Raw genomic sequence first — 19,943 nt, 5'->3', positions numbered from 1 at the left:
TTATGTAACTGCTGCCAGCATAGTTTTAAACATTTAGTATCTTTTCTATGCTGTTTAGTTAACTTTTATTCTTGGGGGATTTCTCCTCACAAAATTTAGAGCAGTCCCTGCGAGAATTTGAAATTCAGTTTTTAGGCAAAGACTGGTTGATGTTTTTGTTCCCAGGCTGTTGGAGATGGGGGTGCACGAGGGGAGGTGATGTACAGTCTCAAGGGTAGCTGAACAGGTAATGGTGTATGTGGCATTAATGACTGCACAGTTAGCAGCATGCTGGAGACATGGGTAAGACTTCAGGAGCACCCGCTTCCAGATATGATCTCTTCTTCCTTGATTCCCTGTTGGCTTCTGGGTGCTTTTCTGATTGTTATGTAAAGTGAGTTGTGGTCACAAGTTTAGGGCTGTCTGGAATAGATAACTTACACAGATCTGCAGATATAAGTATCTATGGATACAGAGGGAAAAAAGAAAACCCAAAGAGGCAGATGTTATTGTGAAACTCTTTACTTCACGTGCTCAGCTTGGGTAAAGCATCTTTTTTGTCTCACAATTTTTCTCTGGTTACTGAGATTTTGTTTTTCCCTGGCAGATATTTATATATCAACAGTCGGAAAAGAGGCAATAAAAATTCTCACTCTCCTCCACGTAAAAGCAATACTGAAAATATCCTTAAACATACCCTACTGAAGCTTAAAGCCTAAAATGCATTTGCTGGACATGAGCCCAACCCAGAGTACTGGATCCTCAGTGCTCTCCAACCCTGACCTTTGAGAGTGCTCACATTTAGAGGCAGTTTCTGGCACAGATGATGGTCTCTGAAACCTTAAAACTCCACCAACCACGCAGCAAAGACCCCATTCTACAAAGCAAATCCTGTTAATAAAGTAGCGAGGCTGGATTCAAAGCCTAGTGAAATCAATGGAAGTCCCTTTCTTTCACTTAAGTTTTGTATATAGCCTTGAGTTCTCGAGAACTGTGTAAGAGAGATGTTATTTGAAGACTCCAGCACTTTGGGAACATCCTTCGACATCCTGGGCAGACCAGCAAAAATCCAGTACAACCATCCTGTGGTTAGTGAATGCAATTAGGAATTATACCAGCAGAAACTTACTCTGCCACCTCTACAGTGAGGTGAACCAAATCCCCAAAGTACTCTTTTGGAAAGTCCTGATTGAGATGCAGCTTCTACCCTAATAGTTGGCTGAACACCAAAGGCTGGAGCAGAACTCAGCAGAAGAGGAAAACTGCAGGTGGCATTCACAGGTCAGCCCATACCTCATCAAGAACCTGCAACACCCTCTCCCTCTGAGCCTTGGTATATTCATAGGTCCAGTAATCACAGTATTTTAGAAGATGTTTGTCCAATCAAAAGAGAAGTCACAGAGATACGCTGTCTTTAAAGGAAAATCAATTCACCTGTTACACATTGCAGGTGGCCCACCTTCCAATTCCCAAAGGAGATTTAGTGGGTTTCTCTATATCCTGATTGCTTAGTCTAGCCAGTGGTCACAGCAAACACCTGGAGAAACACATCCTCCTACTGAAGAGGACAACAGGGCAAGCATCAATACCAGATGGCATTAAAAATAAAAGCAGAAGGAGCAAAGCACTACCACTGAAACAATCCATAGTGATGTAAAACCCAGAACATCCTCATCACTTCTCGGCCTGTCTGCTTCTTTTCAGCAGAATCTCAAGAAATTTCTTTGGCTAGCAGACTTTGGAGAGAAATTGCTTCAAACAGAACAATAATAGAGATGCAGTACTGTACCAAGTGTGCAGTTTATAGTTATACTACAAAATGAGTTTTGGTAACCTCTCCAGGTTCACGGCCAAAGGACAGAGAAATCCCAAGCTACCCATTCAACAAGAAGCACAATGTTCAGCATGGGCTGACAGTTCATCAGACATAATCCTAATCCTTCTTTGTCCTCTATTGCATTTCAGCATAACAATATAAAAGTGTTCATATTTCACTTTCCTTTTAAAAATCTTCAAATCTTACTGGGTTATGTGGGCTCGGGAAGGGAAGGAGAGTGAGCTGGGAGGAGAAGGCAGCAAAAGAAACCAGAGAAAAGGGAAAGAAAGGGAAACCAGGACATACACCCTTAGAAGAGAAATACCAAACCCTGCAAATCACAATAAAAACAAATTATTTTTGGCACCAAACACTTGGAGATTGCAAAACCAAAAGAAAAGGAGGTGACCAGTATGGAATGGCTTTAACACCTGTTTGTACACACCTGCAGGGGGTGCGAACAAGGAAGGATGAGAGAAATTAATCCTGTTGTTTTCCTGTTTGCAAAATACAAATGTAAAAATTCATAACACAATTTTACACTCATAAAAGAGTAGATTAACAATCTAGTTTGCAATGCCATATTTCTGACTTTGGTTAATAGTTTTCATAGTGAATCAGCACTTAATACCTGAAAGGCTACAATCACTCCTCCAGGTGGCAGGCTTGTATTCTCTTTTAAATAGATAAAAGTTTTTGGGTTTTTTTTGTCTTTTTTCTTTCCTTTTATTTTTGTTCTTTTTTTTGTTTTGTTTTGTTTTTCCTTAAAATGTGTTCATATTTTCATAATATACAGAAAAAAAGTAAGCAGTTATTTGGTTTACTTTAAGTCCATTTAAAAAAACTGGCTTTTTTTTTAAGAGGGGAGGAACTAATTCTACGACACACACACACACACACACACACTGAGTGTTGTGTAGTTTTTCACTTTGTTTTTTAAATAGGAAACCCCATGGACATTTATAAACTGTTCTGTCCTTCTTGTAGTTTTCTCAGTCTTTTACTTACAAGGGTGATGAACAGGTATTTTCACAGAGTTCAAATGGTTACGTTTCTGTTGGTGCAGGGGTTTTGTTTTGTGTGTGGTTTGGTTTAGTTTTGTTTTTAGGAGTTTTCTTCCAGAGAGTCTGTTAAAGGCTCCATAGGAACTGCCGTCGCAGGCTCGTGTTGTTTCAAACGTTTAATTGTGTTCTTCAGTGCTTGCCTCTTATTGCAGAACCAAACTCTAACTACTTCCCGGTCATAGTTCAGTTTCTCTGCAATCTCTGTCATTTCTTGCCCAGAGGGGTGCGTGTTCTTCTCAAAGTGGGCATTCAAGATTTCAAGAGCTTGTGGCGTGAATGAGGTGCGCCTCTTGCGCTTTTTGGATGGTTCGCTTCCAATAAACTCGGTAAGGTTCTGCATACCTGCTCGATGGCGGGCCTCAGCCTCAGCCATCCACCGCTCAAGCACCGGCTTTATCTTCTGGGCACTTTTAGGGGTGATGTCCAGCTTTTCAAACCTGGCAGGATACAAAAGGCCAGGGTTCAGTTTGGCTGTCAGACTGCTAGCTATAGTGTTCTCTTGGGCTTCCTGTGGTAGGAAAAAGTGGCTTCTCAGGATGGTGTGTCTGAGGGAAAATTGAGAAAGAAGAGTCTTACACTGATGCTCTGCCAGGGTGGGACTTCCTGCCTGCCTGACTAATTGACTGGCAGAGGTAATTTACAATGGATTACGAAAACTAGCAGGTAGGTATATATATAAATATATATATATAGTTAGATAGTTAAGCTAACACAAAACGAGCACTACAACAAAATTTTAAGTATACTGAATAATACAGGTTATGAGTTGCATTTTCATATTTCATATTTCTGTGATCTCTAAACCCCTTAATGTTAAGTCTAATTACAGGAAATGACATCAAAGGCAATTGCTCTTTTTCATCTTGTCTTTGTGATTAATCCTTTTGTTTCCCCTCCCATCCCACGTTGTCAAGAAGCCACAGCTTTAATAATACAAACCAATGGCAGTTACTAGCTTCTCAGTATCAGGTTTCTTTTCCTTTCATTTTTCAGCAATTTTCACTGTTTGCAAGTTAACACTATATCCCTTTTCTGGGTTGGAAAAAGATTCCCATAGCTACAGCAGTGTTCAGCTGAAACAGCTGGACACTTTGCAATTATCTTGACTGCCCCCACAATGTGCAAAGACAGACTCATGTTTTCCAGATGAAACCCAGTATAATAGTCTACTAATATGCTGTGGCACCAAGCTGGGTTTATTGTGGGATTTCAGCAAACTGTACCAGAATGATATCATTTCCTGTAAATGAGGTCTCTTATATATCATTTTGCCATCAAAAAGTCTTTTGCCAAACCAGATTTTACAAGTATTATAAAACATCTGGAAAAGCAGCCACACAAAGCTTTAATCCTTTCAAAAACAAGCAAAGAGCCGAGTTCACATTTCAAGTCTTTTAAGTACTTATTTCTTTCATTTACCGAGTTCATCCTCTCTTGCTACACATTAAAATAGTCTTAACCCAAGTCCTCTGACACCACCCATCTGTATCTCCCCAGTTCGCCTATGTCCACCCCTCACATTGTGGTATTTAATGTTGTGCAAAGACAACAGTTACTGTGTGGTGCTGCTGCACTCTCCAGCCCACCCAGTGCTGAAGCGCTGCCACTGCTAATCATGACATGCTCTGGAGATGAGAACAACCAAATCAATGCCTTTGCACAAAGCAGCCCAGTGAATGGAGTTGGAAGTTTTTAGTGTCTCTATTTAGCACATGGCAGCTGCAGAAAACACTCCAGCAAAAACCCAACGCATTTCGTACAAAGAGTAAAATAAGGAATACTTTCAGATAATAACACTCCAAAGAATTTGTATCAGGTGCCTGTGATCCTAGCGTAGTACTGACTACAAGGTGTCCTTCTTTGGTGTCCATGATAGTTCAGGCTGAAGCATATGTTTTAGAACACATCGTCTCAAGTTAAGAAAATGCTGTTATTTGCATGCAGAACACATCAGCAAGGTGGTTGTATTGCTGGTACGACCTGCACAGGCCACCAGGAGACTCTATTCCTGTCTCCAATTTGGCTGTTCCACTTGCTTACCTAACTGCCCCTTCCATTACCCTGGAGTTCATACTGAAACTCTGTGGTTACCACTAGGAGAAAAGTTAAACCTACTGTTTCTGAAGAGCAGCATACTGCCACTGAAGCAGCTTGTCCTGGTGCTTAACAAGTCATAACTTGTTAGCACACCCCAAAGTGATATCCATCTAGGGCAGTCAAAGGAAATAAAACAACCCTATAACCTTGCAAGTATTTGAGACCAGCTTCTACACCCAGTCGTCGTGTTCTGGGTCATTTGCCCCTAAGGAGCCCTCTGTAAAAAGTCTCCACATTCTGGGCTTTTGTTAGTCATGTTTGTACTCCATCTTTTAGGGGGGTTTTCATGATAATCCATTAGTGGGGAACCCTTTCTCTTAGTAAAATTCAAACCCTCCCCAGTGGTTTTCTCAGGTGTGAGGTAGCTGGAGGAAATGAAAGACAGTAAACTAGACAAAGGCAAAGGAAACTGCAATTTATCACTTTAAAGCATCGCCTGTTAAATAGCAACTTAAGGCTACACAAATTGGCAATTGCTAAAAACTCCACCCATTTTAGCTATTCTTCACCAACTGAACACAGGGAAGGAAAAAAATTAATCCTTAGCAACAGGGAGCAACAGCATTCATTATCATTGGCATTGCTTGTTAGTGTTGATACTGCAGTACCATGTTGTTTGGTATAACGATATACAAGTCCTGAAACAAATTTTCCAGCAGTAGTATCCTTGTATAGACTGAATAAAGGTTATTTTCTACAGGGAGGTATCTTATAAGAACAAACAGTAGGGGAGACCATAGAAGTGAGAGGATCCTATGGAGCTTTTTGTATTTAACAACAATCAATGGGTTTTATGGAAAATCATTGAGCAAAATGTGAGCTGCAAGCTCGCTACCCCATACTGATGTTATTTATAACCTTAGTCTTAAACTGCAGGAAAAGTACACTTCCGTTCTATGGGGAATACATTAAAAGTATAAAGAGCAGATAAAAAGACAGAGCATTTCATGGATCACCAAGAACAAAATCCACTTAAATGAGCTTAGAGCTGGTTTCTTGGCTTTCACTGATGGAGAAGAACTATAAGGCATTGCCCAAGAGGAAAAAGCTGTTACCTAAGTGTGTTTGCTACCTCATGCATAAACATGAGATTACTGTAATACACATACATGCATATACAGTGTTTGCTTCTAACTATCTCTGTCAAGACTGTGTTATCATTTCTTATGATTAGGGCAGATTTCTCCTTCTGCTTTGCATATAGGAGTTGCCTGGATTTTTAGTAAAACATTTGGGCAATAGAAGATGAATAGCTGCTAGTTTGCAAGACAGCAGGAAGTATATTTTTTTCCCCTTCTGTGTTGCCTAGGTAAATCATCATTAACATCCTATATGTGAAGTGCTAACCACAGTAATACAGGTTTTAACTTAGCAGGGATGCAGCCATGAAATATTTGTTCAGTAACCCTATCTGTAGAAAATGGCACAGTATGAAGAGGGTCAGCTGGTGCTTATCCAGCAACAGCAGGGTCTCCAGCTTGTCTAGTGAATTAAATCTCAATGCCAGGAACATTGTTTCTCGCTTGTTTAAAGAAGAAGGAAAAAAAAACCACAACCAACTGAAGTTACTTTAGGGGTACACAACAAGAACATTTTATCTGCCAGTTACCAACATCATTGGCTAGTATAAGTCCCAGATCAAATAATACATTCTAAAGACATGAGACTCCAACACAAGCATGCTCCTTGCAATAAACATATTAAGAACAAAGGAGGGAGAGGAGAGTTTATGATGTAACTTGTTACCTGCAGATGGCAGACTGGCTATAGGCTGGGCCTTCCGTGGCGCTTAGGGCTTGGCCAACTTGAGTCTGTGTCAGGCCAAGGGACAGGCGCCGGATTTTAAAAGCTTTGGCAAACTCTCGGATTTCTTCCAGATTCACCCCATCCACCTCTCCCGTGGCTGTCTGAGGATCTGTTGGAATATTTGTTTAATCATGTCAGTCCTTCACATCATATAAGAGTGGGCTCCCTGGGTTTACACCAGCTTCCATCATCAAGACGTTAATCTCTTTTCTTCTTAATATTTATGCCTTTCTCCCCCAGACAGAAATAGGCTTGCCTTCTTAGGTTATGAGGCATGTTCAGATTGCTAAAATGACAACTAGTTCAGTGTTTCCAGGTACTTTATTGCTGAACTCCTGAAAATGGCCAACTCACCTCAATGAGGGGGTGCCTGGGCTCCTCACTGCCATTTGTGCCTTGCAAAACCTTCCCCAGCTTGACGTGTCCTGTTCCCTGTTTCCCCTTCTTATCACATACAGAAGGAAGGCTGGTGTTAATGTATGTATTTGCAGTCTGTGGGGAGGGCTAAATACATGCACAAACTGCTTGGGTTTTTAATCTGCAAGCAAGAATTTCTGCTTTATCTACAAATAATGCCAAATAATGAGATTCGCAAACCTTCCTTCCCTTTTCCACAATACCCAACCCAAACTACCAGCCAAGCGTACAAAATAACCCAGCAAATGAACAAGCCCAAACAAAAAACTGCCCTTAAAAACTCCTTAATTTAAAAATAATCTTTTAAAATATGCCCTTCTGAGAAGCAGCCTTTCAAGCTTTTCATTCTGCCTCCCATCAGGTTGATAATCAAGGAGCAGCAACATCAGCCATTAGGTTTTGGATGGTAATACTGCACAGTTTTTTACTTTTATATTAGCCCCTCCGAAGATAATGCTTATGATGCTGTGAGGATAAATCTGTCCTTCCTCTCCATAGCAGTTTACTGACACAGAAGCCTTTGTCCCTGAAAGGGCACATAATAAAGCATGTCTACCACAGGAAAGCTCCTTTGGTGCTGGATAACTCGGTCAATTTAGGACTTATCAAGGGAAATGACACAACAGCTGGAGAATGGAACTTTTTTCCCCCTCCAAGCTACTGATCCCTGGCTAAATGAAAGCATTTGCCAAGTCGGAGACAGCATGGGACTGGGATGGTGGAAGATTTCAAAGTGTTGTGCAATCCTGCGTGTAGTGAAGCTGTTCTCCCAGTGAGACATCTCTATTGTTCTTCACCTCATTCCTCAGACTTCTGAGGTGAAGAGTTTGCAGCACAATAACCCGTCAATTTCTGTAAATGCAAGCAGTTGTCCAAGGACAGTGCTAGACTACATTACTATTCTGAACCCTATATGAGAGTGGCTCCTGCTAGTACTGCTGTAGCTAAGGGCTTATCAGCATTACCGTAACAAAGCTTTTATTCTCAGGGGTTTATAAACCTGATGTAAAATTCCCTTATAATGGAAATGTCCTATGAAAAATCTTTCAGTCCAATAATAGAGAGAGGGAAGAGGTTTTCCTGCTATATAAATTTAAGCCTGTATCTATTTGTAGCTTGAGTGTAAGAAGCACACATAGCAATAGTATTTTAAAAATACTCATGTATGCAACCAGGGACCACATGAACTATGCATACAGGTAAACACACACATAGGCTCAATCTAGCCTTGACAATGTTTCACACTCAGAATCATCCCTCCTACTGTCAGTGCTGTGCTTGAGCTCACCTGTGCACCACACATGCATACACTCATTCAGTGCAAAGCCAGGGTGCATATGGTTTGCTTTTAAGTAGTCAGTGCTGTGACAGGGGACACTCAGGTTTGTAAAGTAATTGCCTTTAGGGGTGTGAAATTTTCCTACTTACCACACACACAGTCTACCTAGTATCCCAGTTCTGATTTTTAGAGACACAGAATAGAGCTGAGTATCTCCTGGGAAAGGGGCTTCATTCTTACATAGCATCTTTGGGAAGAGGAATGTACTTACAGAGGTAGACTGAAACACTAAAGCCTTTTATCCCTGAACTCTAGGAAAAAGAGCATTTGTATCAAATCAGAATCACTTCTACTTCAGGTGTGATTCAAAGCCCTCTGAAATCTATAGTAGTCGCTTGATTTCTGTCAGCTCCATAAAACTCAAACAGTACCATGAAGACCACCATCATCATGTAACAGCACTGGCCTGTTTTACTCTATTGCCTTATAAAATGCCATCAATACATAATCTTGGACTCTGTGGACTAATACATACACATACATAAGCATTTATGAATAGATAATGGACTTTGTTTTAATATGTTCTGAGCTCTCAGAACACTAGAGTGTATAGTGCACTTCACATTTTAGGAAGAGTAACTTATTGAAGACTGTAAATAAACTGGTGCTTTTAAAATTAACTGGATATCCTAGGGAAGGCAGCACAGTGCCAACAGGAAAATAAAGAATACCAATCTCACTGAGTGGTAGTGACCTACAATAAGAACATTTAAAGACTCCCACTGTACATCATGGCTGTTGTGTCAATTAAACTACTGGGTGCTGGAGAAAGTTGTCTGAGATAACTTTAGGGGTTAAGTGCACATGTCCCCTAACAAAAGAGAGGCACCTAAAATTCCCCTAGATGTCCTGGTGGATGGTGAAGGTGGATGAGCAGAGTGGAAGAAACAGAATCCACAGGCTCTCTTTCTGCACTGAAACTCCCTTTTTCCTACTGAAGGGAATAGTATTATCGCTTTTGAATTCTCCTAAAAAATCCCATATGAATTTGTTGGTGAGTGCAAATATGCTGTGATTTTAATAGTTAGGGGAAAGAGTTACCACAAAGAAATCAGTGCACCCTGAAGGAGAAAGCAAATTTCTGTTGCACAGAGTTCTGCCATAGGAGAGATTACAGGGGATGATTTCCCCAGTCAGACAGGAGGAGAAATAGTTGGCAGAGGAAGTCCAATGGAAAGTAAATTGGATAAAAAAAAGGCAGGACAAAACACTGTTAATGGAAAATGGACTGAAGCTCAGGGGAAAGAATGAAGAATAATTTGTTTGTGGAAGACATTTTAATTTTATAGTAACAGATGACAGTAAAATGAATTTGGAAGGAAGAAAGGAACTTCATGGAGACACAAGTGTAAGAGCACAAGGGGAAAAGAGTGATTTCCACAAAGAGAACATCCGGTAGAAACGTTAAAGAAATGAGCAGAGGGATGCATCTGAGAGGAGGAAAATGAACTGGAATAAAGGAAGAATAATAATGTAGAACTGAACGAAGAGAAAACAAGATGAAAGAGAACAGAGACAGGAGGAGACAATATGAAGAAATGATGCAAAAGGGATAGGAAGAGGAGAGATGAATCTTGCAGTCCATGCTTAGGCAGAGCTTCTTTTCAGATGTCCTTTCTTTGGAAACAACCATGACTTTTTGTCTTTAAAATAACTAGCACTTGTTGCTGTTGAGGGATGAAGGGGTGAGGATGAGATAAAAGGAAGAAGTTATAAAGAATACAGCAATCTGGAGGGGAGGTGGGGGGGGGGGAATGTCAGGAAAGAAAAAAATTAAGGGAAATTCAAAAAAAAGGAAGAAATGCACCTTTGAAAAATAAGGAAACATGTTAAAGAAAAATGTAAAATCATAAACAAAAATGACTCAAATGAAAGTAACACGAACACTGAAGTTATTTAAGCCCAATTTGATCCCTTTGTTACTGCACTTTAGTAATTTTCCTAACATTAGGCAGCCTTTGTAAAGAGAGTTACTCTCTTTAGAGTAAGTGTGCAGCACCTTGCACCAAATAATTATCTGCTGAAGTTATTATATTGCTCTAAGCAATTCCATTAACAGCATAAGGCAGCTGAATATGCCTGGTTTTACTTATTATATATTTAGCAAAAAATTCTGGAATATGGCAAATCTCTACCAAGGTACTCTACTCTGGGGCTTCATCTGAGGGACTGGACTACAGCTTTGGAGCAAATGAGGAAAAGGAAATGACACTATTCCTGCCTCAGGGGCAGAAAAGCAATCAGAGATGTTCGGGAAGCCACAAGTAGTTTCTTGGTGCCCTCATGCCTGCAGGTTTCTCTCAGAACTACTGACCCATTGAAGGCTTCAACCCACTAAAAGACTTTGAATGGACTTTGGCAGGCACTGAATTTAAATTGCAGGCCTGTTAGACAAACCTCTGTTGGCCCATGTGTGGGAGATGGTACATTAAGAAGGCTTTGTTCAGTTATGAGCTATAGGCTTGAAAAAGTGGTGCTCCTGCTCCTCAGGGATCTGCACCCATGGGCTGAGTGGATTCTGCAAAGGAGCAAAACAAGGATGACTTCCTGTGTATTTATTTCCCTGTGAGCAGGCACAGTTGTATGCAAATGGATTTTTAGTCACTTGAAACCATTCTCAAATTCGTGATGATCAATTAAGACCATTTGTCTAAAAATATGGTGCTACAATGGAAAGCTGCAGGGTCTGTCTGTCTTTTCATGGGTCATTACACATGTGGTTTGATCCTTTCCTGCTGAACTGACCACACTGTACTCCTTATAGGCTCTTTGGAATGCTCTTAATATCTGGAACACAGTGGGTTAATTCCCAAGTGCAACACCTTCCTCAGTCTGACTGTATGGAAAGTATTTTCTTTACTCTGAGTTCCCTGCTTGGTTTAATTGAGCTTTCTTCTTTTTTGAGCAAGGAAGAAGTACCCAACAATCTTCTCTGTGCCATTCATTATCTTAGATAGGGTACTATGGCTAAGAAGTTTCAGTTTCCTTACGACTTGAAGCATTGCCTTGATAGGTATCTCTTGTCAGTACAGGGCTTCTTGGCATCCCGAGTTAAAATCTGACTCCAACGAATCCAAGCAGGTGAGCCTCCAAAACTCATATCTACTCAGTGGAGGTTGGCTACACCTCTGTGTGGAATTTTATTTAAGATTTTGTCTGTACTGAGGATGCTTGAGTCTCAGGCTGAAATAGATGGCAAAGAATCCCCTTCCTATGGTTGTGGCTCTGGCCTTCTTTGAGCCAGAGTAAAGACAGATACTGACTCATCCCTCTTCTTGGTGATCATTTCCCACACTCTGATGGCTTACAGGGAGGGTGGGAGTGGTGTCTGCATGATGTGGATGCAGAGGGGGCAAACATTAACCTTGTGTCTAAAGAAAAAGAAATGTTGGAAGGGTGAAAAAAATAGCTGAACATTACTAAGGAGCAGGGATTTCAGTTTGGAGTGGAGGGAGAGAGGGTCTAACAGTGCAGAGAGTAGTAATCACTGTGGTAGAGGACAGAAAGCAGGGAAAGAGGGTGCATGAGTAATAAAATAAGGTATAGGAGGACAGAAACTACCTAATAAAAAGGCTGGTAAAAAGGACACAGATATGGTCTGGGGGCAGAGACTGATTGGGAGGTGGAGGGGAACTGAAGTGGGAAGAGGCATTGATGAATCATGGACTGTGGGGAAAAGACTGCAGGAGGAACAAAAAGCACAGAGGCAAAGGGAGTGCTGATTATGTGGAGAACAGTGTGAGGCTGCAGTGGGACTGGAGCAGAAGTGGTGGAAGCATCCAAGCCTGAGAGGAACAAGTAGAACATCTATGTTAAGTAGTATATCTCCCCTCTTCCACTAATTGATATTCCTGTGCTGCACACTCCTCTTGCTCTCAGCCAAATCCATGACCACAGCATGTGTCTTACTCTTTTCAGAGCAGGACCAACAAGATGATAACTGAACCTATTAGCTTTTCTACCTATTCAGCTGCCAGAAGATCTCATACTTCCAACTATGAATATAAGCATTATCTCACCATATGACTGACTGACATTACTATCCTGCTTTGTTACAACCTTGAAATTTATCCAAGCAAAAAATGGAGATAAAAAACCCATCCTTAGAGCTGCACAAATAAACACTCAGAAGCTACAAAATGTGGAGTTACAGCAGCCCAACACAGTGTAGCACAGACTCTGAGCCCTCGATTACCAGATCTTTTTCCTCAGACTCCTGCCTCATCCAGTGCACAGGATGAATTGTCTTTCATTACAGAGGAACTGATTGATATATTGCCTTTTTACTTGTTCAGTGTGTGGCCCCAGACCTCTATTAAAGCTCTTCACCAAAGACACTTCTTCTTGAGCTCCTCTGTTTTTCTAGATCTTAATTTATTTTCTTATGTTTCTACAAGATGAGGGTCTTCCCCTTCTCATTCACACAGAAGTGGACAGATATTAAGGAAAAAGCATTTTTGGGTACCCAGTCTAGGTCAAGTACCAAATTATTTTTTTTAGACGGTGTGTTTAAATGGTTCTTTACACAGTTCCACAGTGAAAGTGCACTTAAAATTGTGAGTACCAGGTAAATTAAAGCCCAGAGTCTCAAGCTGGGTATTAAGAGAGCGCTTGTGAAAAATCTGTTTTAAGTGACTTGCCAGCCATTGCACTGGAATCATGTGGCAGACAGAAAGCTTCAGCTCCTGAGACTTCTACCACTTGAAGCAAGACCATCCTTCACCCTGCCACAGCTCCCTACCTCAAATGTTATGCAAACTGCAGAACAGGTTAGCGTATGAGATAGGGAACAAACTCTGGGACAACAGCCCACCTTCTGCATTACTAATTCTGATGCACCCCTAGAAAACATCCATTTTCAAAGAAGGATGAGAAAAACATCTTGATTGTGTGATTTTAATCACAGTGTATATCATTATTATAAAACACATGTTCTAAGAGGAACTGCATATGGTTGAACAAGTAACTTTTTCTAGCACCTAGCAAATTTTGATGGAGTTACTGTATAAACTTAAAAGGGCTTCTTCCATGTTACTTTACTGCGTAGTGGATTTATTCACGTGAGGAAACTCACTGGAGTAACCAGTGTGGGGTAGGGTACCTCTCAATAGTTACTCGAGTATTATTTTAATAAGAATGTCCACAAGGGAGGCTATTCTGGACCAGCTTTTGAAAAATAACTTATTCTGCACTCGCTATTTTAGTCAATTTTGCCATATAGACAAGGAGCAACTTCATGTATTTTTAACATGAAGTCTCTTATTTGTCTTCTTCCTACATAGAATGCTTGTCTACATGAGAAAATTTACTAGCAGAGCAACAGCAGTATATTTATATCACTATAATTACATCTGTATCTATATATTTTATGTACTTACAGCTACCAATGCAGACATTTTAATTCCAGAATAGAAGTATTCACACTGGGAGGTGTACCAGCATACCTTTACCACTACAGCTCTGACAGCGATTTCCCCATGTAAACAGTCTCTGAAATAATCTAACCAGGACTTCTTTCACATCTTCTCTTGCATGACAGTTTCTCCAAGCCCTTCATAAGCTTGTATCAGTCATGTATTTTACATTACCAACGTGGCATGAGCCACAGCTCTTGTTTCCTTGAAATATGTACATGGAGTATCTTTGAACAAGGTCATCTAATACACTGGGATTCTTCCAGTGTGCAAAACCTGTTAATGCTTCTTATATATACTTTTAACCTGCTGGGTTTTGCTATGTAAAAACCAAAGTTAATGCTGATAAAGTAATAGCAAAGACTCTGAACTAAGTAATCTGGAAGAAAGGGTTGCTGTTATAATCCTAATAATGAAACTCAGTTATTTCACAGCAGAGCATGGTGTCTATCCTCTCCCACATGTTACAGTTCACTCTTGCTTAAATTGTGCAAGCCTTTCCTGGCAGGAAAGGTCTCTTGCTCTAGATTTGTGTAGCTGTAAAATGCTTTGCTACACTAACTGCAAGCAGACAAATAGCAACAAACTACCAGCCTAACCACAAGAAGAAGCATCTGGCTGCACACCAGATTCTGACCACTATTAATTCATTATATTGACCAATTCAAAACCTTCTCATTTCCAAAGAACATTAACTACATTTCAGTTATAAGAATTGCCCTAGCAAGAAAATGAACAGTTGCTACCATTTTTACTACTGTTTTTAGCACTGATGTTTACCTTAAGCCCCATCCATGCCAGCACTTAGCAGTTCCCACTGGTTAAGAGTCACTCTACTTAGCAACATACAATCTACTATATGAAACAAAAAAAGGAGGGAAAGCAGATCAGGAAATTCAGAGTGATGAGGACAAACAGAGGGGAGAATTAAGGAGAGCCAGGGAGCAATACTTACTGCTGACTAACTGGCCAACACTCAAAGCTGAAGAGGAGGAGGATGAGGAGGAAGAAGAGGAAGCCTGACGCACTGGGCTTTGAGACATAGATGCTTGACTGTGAGCCAAATGCAGGAGATTGGATTGTGAGGCTGCTTGTCCCACTTGCGTCTGGGAGGGCTGATGGAGCTATATGTTAAAATGTAAAAATAGGTATTTAGAAAACGAAGCAGTAATAGGAAACTTTCAATGCACCATCTCACTCATCTACTTCTGGGGAACAAATCTCATAGGAGCATTAAATACCATGGACTTAGTTCAGGTGACAGTGTTACAGTAGGAGAAATCTGAGCTTTTATGTATTCTGGCTCTCCATTTTTACTCTGTTTAACCAGATACTTAATCTAATTAGAAGGTATTTGTTTGAAATGGGTAATAAGAGACCTATGACATCCACAGCAGCATTCTGATTTAATAAACATATGTCCTTACCTGTTCTCTGACTCGTGAAGTCAGATTTTTATTCCCTACATGGATTCTCATACAAATCAGCATTGTTTCAGAGAGGTCCTTTCATACTGCAGGACCAGAACGAGTAGATAAACTGGGGGAAAATCCCTTTCCTTCAAAAAGGAGTAATTTGTTTTATGACATTAGATCTTACAGATAAACAAAAAAAATGTTTATCAACTGATAAATTGTCCTTGCCTAAAACACAAAGTGAGCCCCATTCACGTCAGGACTGTGTCGAGTCAGAAACACAGTCCAACAGGTAGGACAGATGCAAATGGTACACCTTGATACATGCATCTGCCTTTACAATTTTTTCCTTACAAATTTTACAACAGTGTAGTCTTTGGTTGCTCATTAGGGAAAAGGAAAGAATCATTAATCAGCTTTCATGGGGGACTGAAAACAAGGAACATTCTTTGGTACTGATTGTTACATAAAACTCCCAGCAAATTCAAAGGGAAGTCTCTGCAGAATGAAGGTACACAACTAGACATTACAGTTTTGAATTGGCTTCTAGTAGTCCCATCCATCCCTTTCAGAGCTTAATGATACAGTAATACCGTCTTGATACACTCAGGTGACTGCTACTTATTATACCTTTATTTTATGTTGATTCTTGATATTGATCAAAAAAGATTGCAAAAATGTACTAAAAAGCTTCACTTTTAAGTGATAGCTGTTATCTGCATTCTTAGAAAGGGGGAAAGATAAAGGCCTATTTGCCCTTGCTGGAAGTCAGTAATTTAAATCTATTTCTTGAATTCTAAGGAGTATGAGTTTTTCTCCTTTGATAGTTAACTGAACAAATGACTTCAGAGAAGGAGCTGAATTCATTAGTAATACTCAAATTATATATAATATGCTCCCAGAACACATAGAAATGCCTGATACAAAGTAGACAACAAATTGTATGGCACTGCAGATAAAGGTGTGTGATCACACTGAAGGTGACACTTTTCTGTGGAATACATATGAACCATTTTAATGACATTATTCCTGTTATGGGTCTGTTTAAGAACGGAAGAAGTTACAACTCTTTTTTCTGCCTCCCACATAGAATGATATAACACAAAACCAAGCAAGAAACTTTGAGTTACCCTCAAAATCATTATTGACCTGACCAGTATTAGCCTATTCTGACTTCCTTGGACATCGAGAAACAAAACCACTTTATTATCTCAAGTAGTTTCTTGGGCTCAAGCACATTTGCACAAGGAAAACCAGCATTTTATCAAAGGAGTTGAGCTGACTGAAAGGCTTCCAGAATTCAGACCTGTGCAAGCACTGGGCATCTTTAGAAAGATTTCACTGAGGACTGCATTTTATTTGTAGAGAGCTCCCAACCCAGAATGTCTACTTTGATAATATCATCTCCTAGGGAAGCAGCCCACTAGGAGGGCTGGCCCCTGAACACTGCAGAAATGGACTGCACATCCATTACACCCACATTACTCCAGAGAGCAGCTTTCAGAAACAGGCATCTGGGCTCTGGGCCTGTTGTGCAAAGGAATCTCTGACAACACTGAGCATGTCAGCCTAGGCAAGGGAAGAAAAGTACTGTATTTAGATGAGTTAAGTGCTTTCGCACCATCTGGAACAGTCTGAAAGATGCTAGTGCTTATCTCAGAGAATGGAGGAGCAAACTAGTAGCTATCTTTAAAAAGAAAGATCTGCAAAATTATAGTCCAGTCGACTAAACTTCAACCCATGGAAAAGTACTGAAGAAAATAATCACACAATTTGTAAGAAAACAAGGTAGCAACAGACAACATGGATTGTTAGGAACAAACTGTGTCAAACCAATCTGATCTCCCTCTAAGACAGGGTAATTGGCCTCGCGGACAGGGAAAAAGCAGTAGGTGGTTTGACTTTACAAGTCTCTCGACACTCCCTCTTGTGACATTCTTTATAACCTAGGGAAACATAGTTTAGATGAAATTGCTGCACAATGAATGCAAAAGTGGTTGGAAAACAAAACTGAGAGGACAGATATCTATCCTTGGAAACAGAATTGTGCATGTATGGTGCTTCACAGAACTCTGTCCTTGTTCTGCACTACTCAATATTTTCTTAATGACCTGAATGATGGAGAAGAGAATATGCTTAATAAATTTACATGTTGATGACATGCTGAAAGGGACTTTTTATAGGCTGGATAGACGATTAGGATTCAAAATGATGCTGTGAGCTTGAACATGCCACCAGCAATCCTGGGGTTGCAGCAACTCCCATACTAAGCTGCGTGAGCAGGAGTGATGTCTGCAGTGCTTGTGAAAGATCTTCTATTCTACCAAGCACTGAAAATACCTCTTGGGGGTGGGGGGCATCATGGCCAAAGGTAGATGCCACACTTCAGAAAAAGTCTGGATCAACTGAAAGAGTGGCTGAAGGCCTGGGAGTTAACTGAGGCTTACAAAGACACCTGGAAAGAACTGGTCATGTTTAATATAAAGAAGGGAGGACAAATTGGGATATGATGCCTGCCTCAAATACAGGCAGAGCTGATGAAAAGAGGAGAGAATGAGTGTCTTACATATCACAGTGGAGTGAATGAGGTACAATAACCCAGAAGATCCAAATTAGATGATGGGAAAAGCTATCTAACATACCAATGAAGCACTGGCATAAACTGCTGGGGGAACCTATGGAGCTCCTACGAGAGTGCTTAAGAGCAAGTTAGACATATAGTGGAACAGCTACTGTGCCTGAGAACAACAGAGTGGACTGGATAATCTCCTTATTTTTCACAATTCTGTGCTATTTGCCATCAGTATTTCTTAGGGAGAAATACATGATCATGTAAGAGAAACATGGCAGATCCAACATTTTCCAGCCATGCTACACCTATGGTCACTAAACAGTTCAACCGCTGAGCATGTGCACAATAACTCTGAAGCTTCCAGGAAGCACCAGAATGAGAGGGCATTCTGCATCTCCAGTTGTGCATGTAAAGTGTGTACACAGTCGCTATCACTCCATGGCGCATGCACAGTACACTGGTTAAGTCTAGGAGATGTTTGATTCTCTGCACATGCATTGCACAATACATTTGCAAATATATGTTTTAAATAGCTGGGATAATCAGAAGCTTAGAAGTTTTCTTGTCAGAAATCTTTGGACAAATAGGGGCATGGCTAGTGACGTCTGGATGCACAGTGACCTTAGGTACAATAGCCATATATAAGGGATCTTTACAGATTGTTGGTTTCTACCTCACTGTTTGTGAGGGAAAAGGGATCAAATGCGGTTGGAAAGGCTGAAGTCACCATAATGGCTGACCAGGGACTGAGGGAGGATTTAATCTTTAACTCCCTGCATAATTTCCAGCACACCCCCTGTTTTACAGACATGACTGTTAAGCTGTAAATGTCCTGCTTAAAGAACAATGATAGTTATCTATGACATAAAATTGCATTAAAATACTCTCTCTCTTTTCATCCACTATAATTTCCACTCCAGAAATAGCCTTAAGGAGAGGCGATGATTAGATTATGAATTAGATTCTGGATGACAGAATCAATTGAAACTTGCAGTAGCTGACTTTCCCCAATTTCGGACACATATATATGATATGAATTATATTTATGACTGTTGTGCATTTTCTGTCCAAAGACAGAAGGAGGCACAGAAATTACAGAAGCAGTTGCTGCAAGTGCCATTCTGTGTAGGTGGATATAGTAGACAAGCTGAGAATGATGACTGTATGCAACACTGATCAGTGGCTGGCAGGAATACATGTATGCACACTCCAGCTAGAGGAATAAGATGAATATGAGAAGCATAAAATGTAGTATAGTCTTTTATAGGAATAAGCTGAAAAATACAAAAGGCCTGATTCTTATTTCTTTTACATCAGTTTAACATGCTGCTGTCAACAGTGAATGTAGTATCAATTGATAATTGCAGAGGCAATGCATGAATTAGGTCTGTAAGACTAAATTTTGTTCTTAAGCTATGTATGTAGGATATTCCTACACCCAGGATGGTTGACCGGAGTCCTGTATTAAGGTGGTCTTAGGAGATCAGGGATGTTGTTCCCTGCATCCAGAAAGTTACATGATAGTGGTAGAATAATAAGTTATTTTGCCTAAGATAAGGAAAGAGAAAGAAACTAAGTGGAAATAAAGAACAAACTTTTGGGAGAATATTGCCTTGTATCATAACAGAACTGCTACTGGTTTTACAGAGTCTGGACAAATAGCAAAGGCAAAATATGGCCATAATGGAAGGGAAAAGAAAGTAAAGGTTTTAAATTGCGGTAAGGGAAGCTAGGGTCAGGCATCAAGAAGACATTTATGATGCTAAGGAGAGTAGCCTAGGTTGCCTAGGGATGTCAGGGAACCTCCATCACTGAAGGTTTTTAAGAACAGGTTAGACAAACATCTGTCAAGAATGATACAGGGACAGTTGATCCTGCCTAGGGGGAGGGGATGGACTGCATGACCTCTTCAGGTCCTTTCCAGTCCTATTTTTCTATGATTCAGTGAAAAGAGAATTTGAGAGACGAGGAAACGCAACAAATTAGGGAAGACAGAGGTGAAAAAGACAAGTATAACAAAAAGG

The 19,943-nt window shown here is 40.4% G+C and overlaps 1 protein-coding gene across 1 annotated transcript in view; it reads right to left on the bottom strand.

Moving 5' to 3' along the window:
* Nucleotides 1-2,899: 2,899 nt before the first annotated feature.
* POU6F2 (POU class 6 homeobox 2) overlaps nucleotides 2,900-19,943 on the bottom strand; it is a 297,021-nt gene continuing 279,977 nt past the window's right edge. The window contains exons 8-10 of the mRNA XM_013128511.3: nucleotides 14,888-15,056; nucleotides 6,703-6,871; nucleotides 2,900-3,404 (exon numbers count right to left, since the gene is read on the bottom strand). Of these exons, the coding sequence (XP_012983965.3) occupies nucleotides 2,900-3,404; nucleotides 6,703-6,871; nucleotides 14,888-15,056 (843 nt within the window). The remainder of the gene's footprint in view (nucleotides 3,405-6,702; nucleotides 6,872-14,887; nucleotides 15,057-19,943) is intronic.

The sequence above is a fragment of the Melopsittacus undulatus genome, chromosome 1 (genome assembly GCF_012275295.1).
Source record: "Melopsittacus undulatus isolate bMelUnd1 chromosome 1, bMelUnd1.mat.Z, whole genome shotgun sequence".
Lineage (NCBI taxonomy): Eukaryota > Metazoa > Chordata > Aves > Psittaciformes > Psittaculidae > Melopsittacus > Melopsittacus undulatus.
The sequence above is the reverse complement of the archived record's forward strand: the minus strand, read 5'-3'. Positions and strand labels throughout refer to the sequence as shown.